Consider the following 14,098-nt stretch of genomic DNA (forward strand, 5'->3'; position numbering starts at 1 on the left):
TGCAAATATGAATTACTACTGTTATAAGAATTTGTGTTCAGAGGTACATTTAATTACTTTTTAATTATTCAAGCTTCATTTTTAAAAAATAAAAACAGCAGTTATGGAAATTTGAATCATTATTGTTAAAAGAGTTTTTGTTCTGCTGTACATTTCAGAACACCAGAAATAAAATCAAAAAGCCGTATTCTTTTGATTATCTCTTTTATTTATTTAAAATCATTTCGACTATCTCTTTCAAAACATGATACTTAAGCAACCAAATTACGATTTATAAAAGCTCTATCGCAGCTATACTTCCCACTTCAATTCAAGAACTTTCAACCAAGAAAAAAGAACGCAGTAGGAATAAACCCATTCTTTTCACTCTTCAATATTGTGTTAAAATCACAAAATTTAAATCATTTTAACTGTTTTCTCTATGCATATCCATAACCAAACAGAACAATGGCTAAAACTTTCAAACGAAGGGTACGGAACCTTGAACTAAAGCCATAAATTTCAGTTTCGGCTCCGCTAGTGGCAATTTGAAATGTTTTGCTGCTCGAGAGATATCGTTCGCCATGACCTGGTTTCGAGACAGAATGCAACGTGACAACTGGACGTCAACTTCCTTTTTATTATGTTCGTCCACGTTTTTCTGATTCCCCATATATTTAAATGTGTCTTTCGAGTGCAGCAGAAGAAACATCTCGGCAAGAACAGACTAGACAAAAGAATACCACTACTTTATATTTCTTTTTGTTATTCCTCACAAGACTGTAGAATGGTTCTTAACCTTCTGATCCTTTCGTAAACGATCTGAATAGCAATATTTTTGGCTGTTCTAGATCCGTGAGCATTATCTAGCGTTGTGTTTATACAAAAGAAACGTTAGTCAAAGTTTTCCCCGTCAGTTTTGTTTTGTTTTTCATACTTTGTATTATTCTATCATGTTCTAGAAAACGATTTTTATTCCAGTGATGTTTGACGAAGAACTAATAAAATGAGTTTTATTAGAAAGAATAGATGTAAATAAGTAAAGATAAATGAATCACGATAGATTTTTCTTGAAAATAAAAAGAATCCAATGGAAAATTTTTTAATAAAATATATATTTTTTTTTGAAATTTCATTAAAATTAAATGCTAACTTGGAAAAAAATTCAAATTTTTATCTCTTAGAAAATATTTTTTTTTTAAACTTCAGAATTTTATTGAATATGTAATTGAATTTTTTTCATTAAAAGCAAAATAAGTAATTTTCTTTAATTTTTGTAATGAAAAAAAAAGTTCAGATCAAAAATAAGTAATCAATATCAAAAATAAGTAATTGAAACTTTTCCTGTCAAATGCAAAACTTCATAACGCTAAACCAGAAATTAGACATGGTCTATTAATCATCGATTCTACAGAATTCAAAAATTATTTTCTTAGATTCAGTGGAGACACGTTGCGTTTAGAAACTATTTTAATATTTTAAAAATAGTTTTTTTAATATTAAAGATAATGCCTGCACAAAATCTCTTTGACATAAATATGTAAAGAAATTTATTAAAGTATTAAAATAAAGTTTTCTTAAATAACTTATTTAAAATCCCATTTATGAGCTTAAGATAGAAACACAATCATAAAGCAATTTATTGAAATTGGCAATTAATTTTTTTTCTTCTGTTCTTACTGTACATTCTGAAGAGTAAATTAAGTGAATCCTGTTAAACCATCAGTATTACTTTATTCATTTTTTTAACTGATATAAAGTGTTTGTTTGCAATATTTATTCTGGCTGAAATCGGTTAGATGTCCAGCATACTTTGTATTAAGAGAAGTGTAACATTATTTTCAGTAAATGTTACTAGTTTTATTTAAGTGTTTTCTATTAAAAAAATTAAAAATTAAATAAATTGATAGAGGTAAATGTGATTGAAATCAGATTTATGCCACACCTCACAATCGTCTTTGATTTCAAAATATATGCAAGCTAGTCGAAAACAGCAGTTAATAGCGCATGTATTTTAGCGAAAACAATCTGGGAAAACAACAACGATGTGTATCCGGGTCGTTATAATGCGTATCCGGATCGTTGTAGCACAGGATTATTTCGTCCATTATTTTACGTTAGTATAGTCACGCAAATAATGGAAGCTGATTTTTACAATCCAGAACTTTCAGAGTTCAGAATATAAATTATGAAAGAAAAAAGGATTGCATTAAAATCCACACAAAGCCCATATTAAGAATCCATCTAAGAATGCCATCCAATGTTATTCCTAGTTTTGTTTTAATGCTAAAAAATTTATGTAATTGTCAAATTACAGCAGATGATAAACGAATGTTAGAATGTTTTTCTTTAAAATGTACTTGAAGAAGAATTTAAGAAGATGATGTTCTTAACAAATCGTAAGAAAGGATCAGAGCATGTATCAGTTCAGATTTGTGCATTGAGAAAGAGCAGAAAAGTAATGATACTGAAAATGATATCGAATAATTGTCATTTATTTATTCGTAAAATAAATCTAGGAAGTGAAATTTCTATATTTTTAAAAACTTCTTTTATATCCAAAGGAAACCTAGCATTTTTTATAGGCAAATCGAATACAAATTTAGCATTTTATCTTTATTAAATTCGGCACTATGGATGTTTTTCAGAAAACAGGAGAGAAATAATGTCTTCGATTCATATGATATTTTTCAAATTTATTTAATATGAAAATTTGTGAACAAAGCGCTTTAATTTTAAAAAATATTTTATCGGAAGTTTTATATTTCTTCCTCACGTGAAATTGCACGTGTACTTAAAATATCATTCAGAAAAATTTCGCATGAAAACAAGTTCGTTTGTTCGATTTTTATTTTGTCATGCAACTTTATTTTTTCCTTCACAAACATGAAAACAATCGATTCCCAGGTTGTATAATGCCGATGCTCGTTTTATTCATTAGATATGGTAAATCGCGGTAGTTTTTAAAATTGAGATTAAACAGCATGTCTAATAATCATAGAATTAAATAAAGAAATTACCATTCGCATTTGAAGACTATGAAAAATGTTTACTGAATGAGTACTTAATTGTTAATACTCAGCAATGTACTGAATTTTTAATAAAGTGTGACTATTTCAATTGTATTCTGGATATTTGTACTTAAATACATTGCAATTTTTATTTAATATGCCTGTTTTATTGCAATTCAGAAAGTCTGTTTAATCATGTGAATTATTCTTCCACTAGAATGAAAGGATGATTTTAAAAGAAGAAAAAAATTTTGTTGCTTTAAATGAATTTTTCAAATGCTAGAATAAATAACTCTTTGATAAGTTTTTTTTTTAATAAAAAAGTTAAAATGAAAATAATTTGAAAATAATGTACGGAAAGTAAGAAGAAAAAGTAACAGATAAATATTTTGGAAAAACAATCAGCAAAAACACTGAAAGGATCTTATTTACTTTCAAAGGCAATATGTTAACTATAAACTGTGGTAAAACTATGCCATATTCATGGAATTATTTTTACATCTACTTTGGTAAACGTTCGAGTTCTATTTATTTCTAAATGTATTCTGGGAAAAGTATAATCAATTTCACTATAGCACATCCTCAAAATCATCCTCTTCAATTACATGAACAAGTTTTAAAATACAAGTTATTATAAACACCTCTTTCAGTTTTATTGATTTCTTCATATTTATTATTTGCTTACCCCTCAGGGATACTTAACTTTCTAAAGCGTGGCAGTTATATAACTGGTTTTATTAAAGCTTTCTTTCATCATGATTAGTTAATTTTACATCTAGACAGGTTTCTTCAAATTTGAACTTTAACTTTTAGATGAAATTTACATTGTGAATTATTCCACCTTTTGAACTTTAAGATATAGGATGTGAGCTTCCAGACCTTGTATTTCATCAAAACAACTTGGAATGTGTTTTTTTTTCCAAGAAACGAAGTTATTTTTTGACAATTCCTTCCGCTTTCTGTAGGGCGGCCGCTATTCCACAGGTTTAACCTCAATATGTGTTTACGCAACCACTCCGTGCGTAACAGTTGCAAAACTTAAAAACAGGTTAATGCTACCGGCTGAAGTAGTCTTTATATACAAGGTACTATGTCAATATGAAGCTAGATTTCGAGAAATTTCTTTTATGTTTATCTGTTTCAGAAAGTTCCGTTAATCGATTGAAGATCCTTCAGTATTAATTTAAAAAGGGCTTTATAAAATTCTGTAAGCAGGAAGCATTATATACTCATTTCATTTCGGAATTTTTTTAAAATTAAATTCAGTTCTGATTTAAAACACAATTGGAGACTCATAAGAAATGCCTTTATAGGTCTTAAATTAATACTGACAATTTTTTTTCATACAATATATTACACATATATATGGTCATATAATATAAATAATATATATATTAACATATTTTTATTTAATTTTATGTATTTTAATTAGATAAATATCAATATATCATTCTTTGAGTAATAAGAAATATTTACATCAAATAATGACTAAAAATGTACCTTCAACAATTGCCTGTATCAGTTAAAATGAAGTCATGACGTCAAAAGAGAAATTCTAAAGCTAATTGGGAATTTTAGCCAGAAAACGTCGTAATTAATCGCATTTGTAAACATTACTTTTTATATCATATCTGTACAAAACTGTGCCAGAACGTAATATTAGATTTGTATTAGAATTTGTTACAAATATAAATAATTTATTTGTTCTGTCAACTCCAGCTTTCACAATAACAAAAATATTTTTTTTTTCAGAAATGGAGGAGAATTATTTTTGTTTTCTAGAACAAAATTAATTTGTTTTCTAGAACAAAGTTTTGCACATACTTTTAAATATTTGAAATAATTAATATGTAAAGATATTTTTTCCAAATATTGTTATTCGATTTTGATTCACTGAATTATTTTTTTTTCTGTTATAAGCTACTGATCGTACAGTATTTGCATTCTTATACTGACTTTGAATATAATTTTATGGTGATTATCACAAAATAAGATTAAATAATGAAGTACTGAATCAACATTAATTAAAGGAAGAACTAAGTTACTAACTAATTTCGATTTCAAAACTGCGCCAAGTTGATGAACTAGATGTCTTAATTGACATCATGGTAATTCACCTCATTATGCGTCATTGAATTATATAATAAAATATTCTAAATATATCAATTTTCCTAGAGGAAATTAGAATTTTAAAATGAAAATATTTTTCCTATAAGCTGTTTATCTTTCAATTATTTTTCCCTATAACTTTCTTTCGGTTCTACATACTGACTCAAAATTTCATTTCTGAGCGTAGAAATTGGAAGTGTAAATGTACGTTCCAAAATTATGATGCTAGAATTGCTATGATTGAGGTTATCAGTTTATTTGTATATAAATTTACGATAAGTACTAAGCACTGTTTACATAATAATAAACTAGAAAAACTGAAAAATCTATTTTCCATTAAAAAATTTTAGATTCAAAATTTATTTTAATTACATTCATTGATATTGGTAAAAAGTATATCAGTTAGAAGATTTTATTTCTAAAAATTTTTTCTAAAGTATAAAGATTACAAGTGTAGATATCTTATAAAAGTATGATGCATATAATGTACATTAGTGTCTGTTAGTATTAGATAACGTTCATTGGTTCAGGCAGCAGATAAATTTTAAATATTCTATATTAAATTTCACTTTTTAGTATATCTATATTGTTTTACCTCTTTTCTGTTATATTTTACGCCTTCGTTCTTTCTCTATTTATGATCGAAATGATCAATTTCGTTTTCTTTCAATCAGCTTATGACTTTTAACCCAATAAGGTTTTACAAAAATATTCAACAGCTCAGAAGATTTACTGGAAAATGCATGCATGTGAAAAATCGAGTTGTGAGCGAAATTTTTTAAAATAACTGCTATTTCAAATTTTAACTGATTATCGATAAGTTTGCAAAAAATATGTATAGTAAAAACATCTTATTGTAATAATAACAATATAAATATATTTAAATAAATATTAACAATTTGTGTCTGAATGATTCTTGAGAAATTCTATAGTGTTGTTTACCATTGCGTGACATATTTACAGACATACTTGATTAATTTAAATAAGTTTTGGATAAAAAAATTTCAAACTTCTTACCTATGAGTAAAATAGTCCATATTATTGCAAGGAAGCATCTGCCTTTCATAACGTTTTTAATACAACCCTGCAAAAAAATAATAATTTTAATATAAAATGGCATCTTGATTTCTTAAGTCAGTTATTATTTACGTATTAAAAACAAGTAAAGCATTATTCTATAATTATGATACAATTTTTCCAATTATCGATTTAAAAAATCAATTTTAGGAAAAGAATAGCGTGAAATATTAGAAGCTACACTTATACATAATGACCAACTGTAAATAATAATCTTACGAAACAATCCTCTGTACATTAATGTTATTAACCAACTAGTGAGTTAGTGACCAACTTGATCGTCAAAAGTATTAGTAATGTTTATTTCAATTAAATCTCTCATATATAATATATTCATAATTCTCTCAATTACGTATTTTTAAGCATCAAATTATGAAAGACATTAATGTAATTTTAATAATCTTGCTCTTTTTTTTTATTATGTACAAAAACCTTTAGAATAGAATTAAGTCCCATGATCTCAAAGCATCATTAAATGCATAATTGTCTGAATCATTTGTTTTTTCAATTGCATGTTGTTTTTCAAGGTGTAATTTCACTTTCTTATTCCTTATTTAAACTTTGTTGATAAAAAGTAGAATAGTTTTTTCTTAGCTTTCAAAACAGAAAAAAAGAATCGCGTTAAATAAATTAAATATTTGATGAACGATCTGAATTTCGATATGCCAATGATAGTTTTTATTAAAAATTATGCAAAAAATATATTTTTTGTCAAAATTTATTAAAAACATGCATGACAATTTAATTTTTAATTAAAAAAAAGTTTTTTAAAGTTTAAACAGAGTAAGAAATATTTCCGCATAATATTATTTTCTAAAATTATCACGAATAAGCACGATAGTTTAGCTTAATTTTTGATTCGTTAAAATTCTAATTTACGCAAAAGTAAAAATGTGAGCAGTGCATATTATCACAATACAAAATATATTTGTTCTAAATTTAGTTGATCTAAATAAAACGGCCTGGCCTGTAGAGAGCCGACAGATGCTTGGATACAAAAATGGACGCACATACATATACAATATTCTCTTTTATTAGTAGTAAAGACATATTTTAAATATATTATTCAACTAGCTGGTATACCCGGTTCTATTTATTACTTCAGATGAAATTATTTAATTAACACTTGACTTAATTAACGTTAATATCGTTGGAATTAATTAATTAATTAAAATGATTAACTGGCGTTAATTAATTAATTAATTTTCGTTTAATTAATTAATTAACGCCACTTAATTAATGTTGGAATATCGATTCACAAGGGGAGGGCACAGGGTTGAAATCTGAGATCGGGATTAGATTTAGCATAATGATTTCTTTCAAATTTGTTTTTTAACTTTGATGAAGGGGGAAAAAATAATGAGAATGAATCAACTAAATACGTAACTTTCTGTAATGCAATTATTATGAAGAATTGTGCAATTAATATCGTTACAAAATATGATTCAGCATTAAATTTTATTCATATCACTTACAATTTAACGCATAAAAATATTTTTGTCGATAATTGAATAAACATCTAGGTGGAAGGAAAAATTTTTACCCCAGTTAATTTCATATTATTTAGCTAAAATTATTAAAAACACGTGCTAAGAATTCAGTATAATTTTAAACTTTAAAAGTATGTTCCTGTGAGTTGTGATTCAATATGTAAATTACAACTGCAATAAAACTGTGAAGCAAATAAATTTATCGATACCTAAATTTAATTCTGTTTTATTCATGTGTATTTGTATTCACTGTACTTAAATACTGAAGTTCCCAGTTCAATATACATCCATCAGTTGCGTATAATTTATGTGTATGATAGAGAGTGATAGTGCTCAACATAAAGAATTTCTTGGAACCATGAGTAACCCAGAGAATTTACTCAGGTGTTATTACTCTTCACAACGTGCACATCCTCAAACATGTTATATTTGCGGTTTAGTTACGTATCACATATTGTTTAAAAACACACAAAAAAAATATGAATGATCAAATGATCAGGTCGTATTATTAGAAATCATAATTTATAGAAAGGTTTCAAGGTATGAAATGTGATCATTTTCAGAGAAAAAAAAGATTCAAATGCATCGAATACTTATGGGTACAAAGCAGCTCGTTCGAAAGACATATAAGTATAGCTGGCTTTCCTAGATAAACTAATTTTAAGATTGAAATTTGATTTTTGAATCATAACGCAGTTTTAAAATTTCGGTAGCAAACAGTCAATTGAAAGTGAACGTCTAATCACAAAATGCCATTTCCAGAACACTTCGCTGTTAATGTTATAAATCAGCTAAGTCTTCACCTAAAGGATATTGATTTCCGAGAACTTTTCAACTTACCTTTATACAGCGACGTTATAGTTTGTTACAGAAATCAAAAATTCTTCCTCCATAAATTAATACTAAGTGCCAGAAGCCCATTCTTTGCTCGACTGTTGCAGACGGAAAAAGGACAGAAGTGTGCATTTATCAGAATTCATGATACCTCCGAACTTATTATTTTTCATCAAGTCCTATTTTACATTTATAGTCTCAAGATTCCGCAGTGGTACGATGGTAAACATCTGAGAGATCTTTACAGGGCTGCCAAATTATTTGAGCTGAAAAATCTCTCCGAGTTTTGTATCAAGGAACTTTGGAATCAAAATGGAGTGCGATTTATTAAGCTCGCCACTATCGCTGTAGAGCGCGACTCTGAATTTCTGAAAAACTCTTTGTGCAAAATATTTAAAGGATTTTGGCCAACTATCAGACCATTAAGCAACTGGCAAACATTTGTAAGCAGATATCCTGATTTTGCTTCAAAACTGTTGAATACTGTTAGAGAAAAGAAATGAACTCAGAAGATTATCAGACTGTTTTTATTCGATGTTTATAAGGTTCTTGTGTTTGATACCATGGAATTTGAAAAATTTTTCGGTAATTTGAACTTTTTTATGCTATTTCCCTGCTTATAATTAGATGCTGGGCCATGTTGAGAACTATTGGCCCATTTCTTTATTACCCAAATTGTAAATCTTTCTTTGTATTTTCTATTATTTAAAGTTTGCAATAATCATTTGTCTTTAATAAAATTCTGTATGAAAATAAATTAGAATTATATTAAATTGCCTAAAAATTAAATTATTCTACAGATTATTCTATTTAAAAGAAATTTTGTTTTAAATATTTAAGTTATGACAAAATTTTAAAAATCTGACTTATTGAATTTTCTCAATACCTTAAACTGCATTCGTATATGAGGGAGAGAGGATATTTTATCCTTTTTTTATTCTGATATTGAAATAATATTTATGCTTTCTACAATACAAACAGCTTATTTTTCAAATAACAAATTTCAATTATGGATCTAAATATCATAGTTTTCAGAAGGATATTAATCTGATATATACAAAATTTTTGAAAATTTTATCAAAATTTAATGTTTTATTTGAATTTTTTTGCTAAATTTTAATTTACATGCAAAACCCATTCTGTAAGATGAAATTTCAATATTTTACATAAGTTTGTTTATTTTTTTACGAAAGGAATCTTTAATATTTGCGCTTGTGTGTACAACAAATTTCAACTCATATATGAGTAAATGGTATTTTTTAAGATTCCAGTACTTATTAGAAAATATTATTATACTTAAGAAGTATTTTGAAATTATGTTTTAAAATTATTTCCGCATGTACAATGATATATATAAACTATGAGAAAATTTTTTCTTTCATTTTTAATATGTCCTTTCGGCCCATAAAAAGTTGTTTTTTGTAAAAGCTAATATTTGTTATGAATAGCAAAGAAAATATTAGGTAAGAGTAAAACAATCATGAAATGTTTTTGTTCACTTTTTTTATTTATTTTTTAAACTGACGTTTCTAAAATTTCAATTTCTTAAAGTTGGATAGTTTAAATTGATGTTTCTCATGAGTATTTATAGTTATTAGGTAAACACATTATTAAATTTTTTGTAAACTTAATCAAAGAATTATTTAAAACAGTATGTAATCAAATACATATATATTTCATACGAGAAGAAAATGTTCTTTGCTTTTCTTTCATTTCATAAACTAAGTAACAAAGAATAAGTGGGGGAAAGTGATGCAAATTATCTGTACACTTGAATTCATTGCTTGGCATAAATATTATTCTCCAATATTTAATAAATGAAATGATGGTTGGATGATAAATGGAAAATATTAACGGGATAAGTATAACGTATAACGGGATTAATTTAAGTGTTAACGGGAACAAATTAGTATTTATTAAAAAATTTCTAATCAATTGAAATGATAATTTCTGGTGAACTAAGTTTTAAAAAATTAAAATTCATACTAAGTGCTATCACAATATAAACTACCTGTTCTATAAAAATGGCCTATCTATTGATTTGGAACCCAAATAGGATTTTGCAGTATAATAATTGTGCCTGCGAAAAATTTTGCTTACTTTCTTTAAGATTATTTAATAAATTTAATTAAGAAAACCACTATTTTATATAAAAAAATTGAATAATATAAAAAAGCATTTCCACTTTATGTTGAATTTATTCTAATCCATAATTAATGATGTCCCATTTTTTAATTGATTATTCAATTTTGGTTGCTGAAAAAATTTCTGGAAATATTTGGGATAGCGAATCAAAGAATGTTTACAATTAGTTCTTTATATTTTATTGTAAAGAACTCTCGTATTCATAAATTTACTCATGAGGTATCTGACACTGAACTCAGTCGGCCGAAAAAATAGCTTATTTATCAGCTAAAGAAATAGCAACTTTTATTGCTTACTACCATTGTTTAAAAATATCTATCTGCTACTGTTTTCAATCATTAAATTACATTCAGATGTCCATTTTTACTTAGATGAAATATAATACTAAGATCTGTCTATTTTTTTAATGTATAAAATAAAGAATAAAGTTTAAAGTATAAAATACTCTTTTAAAGTAAAGTATATTAAGTATAAAGTTTGCTCGATTTCTTTTCTTTTTTTTTATTAATGCAAAGTTTACATCTTTTGGCTAGAGAATTTAAATATACTTCAAGTAGACGTTTTAGAAGACGATATTTTTCATCAATATTCTTAAACGTATTGCTTTTTTAATAAAGCTAATTTTAAAAAGAGACAATAAAAACAATTATTTGAGTGGTAAAATTATTCTAATAAAGCTAATGCCCCAGCAGACATTTTTTTCACCTACATTCTCTAAAATAGTTGTCATTCAATAAAGAAATAAAAAAAATGTAAATTTAAAAATATTGCAAAGATTAATTTAAGAAAGAATTATTCTCATATTTTTAGTAAAAATGCATTACACTTATAAATATTCTTTAATATTTCTTTTATTTTGACACATGCAGCATCGTATTGCGCATATAACATTGTCATAGATTCTTCTAGCAAAATATTAGACCATAGAATACATAAATTAGAATTAATTTATATGAATTAGTGATTATTACTACTTAACAATGCTGCATTCATTGTTTCGTGTCTCAGTATTGAATAAATTTAACATCCCGCCAACTTCTACGATAATTTCACTATATAAAGTATTCAAATTGTGAGTCTTCATCATCGAAAATCAATGAGGCATTTGAGTCACGAGGAAATGGTTGTAGTAGTTATTTCCTTACCAAAAACGCACGAAGATCATCATACGATTTACGCTGTAAGTGTGCGAGTGACACGCAAAAAATTCTAATGTCTATCTTCTTTCTTTCCTTATCATCGTACCACGAGAAGTTTGTCCATGGAGGATGGACAAACAATATTGTTCCACCGAGCAAAGAAAGGCTGTAAAAAAAGCATTCTTTCGATCTTAAAACTATTCTGATTCCTTGTTTCACTTTCTGAAAGCAGTAGGAAACTATAAAAGGCCTAATTCCTTGTTTACGCATTTGAGTAATTTCTACTACTTCCAAAATGTTTTTAAAAACATTCTTGAAGCACAAAACATTCATATTCCTTAAAGATTATGAATGTTTTTTTTAATGTTAGCAGTGTTCAATTATTTTAAATATATTAATATCCTTAGTAAAAAAATAAAAGTTGGAAAGAAACTACTCCAATCCATTTTTTAACAATAAAATCTTTCTCTCATTTTAAAGCAAGAATAAAAAAGCCAAGTAACGAAAAGAATGTTATAATTTTTAGATAAAGCTTAGGAGATTATTCTTAGAAAATTTTATTTTGAGAAAATCTACCCCTTGGCTCCTTGCAAATACGATTATTAATAAAGAACGTTATTTCATTCAAGAGATACATTTTTTACTAGCAAAAGCACAGGCAAATTGTCACTCTAACAAAATATGTCTGGAGAAATATCTTTATGCATTTACATTTTACTGAATAATGGCAGGACAAAGTCATTAATTGAATTATATAATCGAGTGGTGGTACTTTTTTGCCATTTCCAAAATTTTTTTCTCTTTTTCACACTAAAATAAATAACCTAAAATGCCCTTTTTGAAATTGAATATTAAAAAAAAAATTGCTAATCCTTTAAATCACTCATACACCCAAATTGAAAAAGCAATAATTTTTACACTGTTTGAATACAACATTAATGAAGTTGAGTCATTCTGGTAGCCGGTAAGTCGGCAAACGACTACTATAATAGACAGCATAACAGTTTTTTCATCCAATGCTGATTTAATAATTAGTTTCAGTATTTGAAAGGGAATGTGATTTTTACTTTAATAAGATCATTAGAAAACATTAGCGTTAAAAATTATGGAATCTTCTAGGCATAATAAGAAAATTCCAAAAGGAAATCATGAACATAGGAGAAAATACATTTCATTTAAATGTATAAATGCAGTAGACGTGATTACATTGGCTAAGAAATAGGAACAATTCTTGTTTTAGAATTGAAGAAAAGAAGCATTTTTTTGAACGAAAATAAACATTTTTAGTCTTGAAATATTTTAAGCGTGTGAAAGTATTCTTTCTTTTTAATCACGTCACATAATATAAATCGAGTGTTATTTAGAATGCAAACGATTTTTTCAGTTTTTTTTTGTTTGTTTGTTTGTTTGTTTTGTTTTTTGTAAATTTTAACCATGAAGAGTATTTATTTATTTTGGCCCTGAATTTCATCTACTTTTCTTTTTAGGCGATAATTATACTCATTTAAAATTTTGAAAATTATTGAAAATTGTATTATTTAGAGGCGTTATTTACTTAGATAATTATTAGATTTTTTACAAATAAATCAATTATTCTCGATGCAATTAAAATATAATTCTTCCAAAAATGATTTAAAAAAATAGTAACATTTAATTAAAATCACATTTGTTTTTTGTTTTTTAGTAACGCTCAATGCTTATGATTTGCCACATTTAACTGCTATAAAGTCCGATTTTACCAAAAACTTCATATTTAGTTATGAAATTATCTTATATTTAAAATATGGTATTATCTTCATACTTAAAGCATGAAAACTGATTTTCGAACCAATATTGAAACAGATTATTTTGATGATTGAATCCAAAGCCATCAGTTCTTTTCATAATATCTATACGAAAAAGAGTAATATTCGGCATCACTATCTGCAGAATTTGATAAGATAATAAATAATTTTATCATTAATTACTGCACTCATTGTCTAATTATTGTTAAAATAAAATTTAAAAATTAAAAAAATCTAGTCTTGAAAAAATGTGTATCGAAGATTTTGATAAAACTTGGAATAATCTGTAATAAAATCCAATTTATTGAAATCGATTGATAGAACTGTTTAACTTTATTTAATCTGTTTTAAACACAGCAAACTAAAAGACTGGTTAATTGCATATTTAAAAGAAATTCCAAATCTGTGATGCATATAATTATAAAAACGACTTTTACTAATTTCTTCGGCTGAAAAATTATTAAAAACAGAGATTCTTAGAAATCTAACTACAATTTAGTGAATGAAAAAGTAAAAAGAAGAAATGTCTT

At 26.2% G+C, this 14,098-nt stretch overlaps 2 protein-coding genes across 2 annotated transcripts in view; one reads left to right on the top strand and one right to left on the bottom strand.

Moving 5' to 3' along the window:
• LOC129968993 (uncharacterized) overlaps positions 1-14,098 on the bottom strand; it is a 62,319-nt gene that overhangs the window by 17,307 nt on the left and 30,914 nt on the right. Inside the window, exon 2 of the mRNA XM_056083385.1 lies at positions 6,117-6,183. Coding sequence (XP_055939360.1) covers positions 6,117-6,165 — 49 coding nt within the window. The 5' untranslated portion in view covers positions 6,166-6,183. The remainder of the gene's footprint in view (positions 1-6,116; positions 6,184-14,098) is intronic.
• On the top strand, positions 8,416-9,003 carry LOC129968302 (TD and POZ domain-containing protein 4-like). Its single transcript, XM_056082156.1, has one exon. The coding sequence runs from the start codon at positions 8,416-8,418 to the stop codon at positions 9,001-9,003; it is 588 nt and encodes a 195-aa protein (XP_055938131.1).

This window comes from Argiope bruennichi, chromosome 5, assembly GCF_947563725.1.
Source record: "Argiope bruennichi chromosome 5, qqArgBrue1.1, whole genome shotgun sequence".
NCBI lineage: Eukaryota > Metazoa > Arthropoda > Arachnida > Araneae > Araneidae > Argiope > Argiope bruennichi.

Excerpts from the sequence above, each read along its gene's own strand:
- LOC129968302 (XM_056082156.1), top strand. The coding sequence starts at position 8,416 with ATGCCATTTCCAGAACACTTCGCTGTTAATGTTATAAATCAGCTAAGT.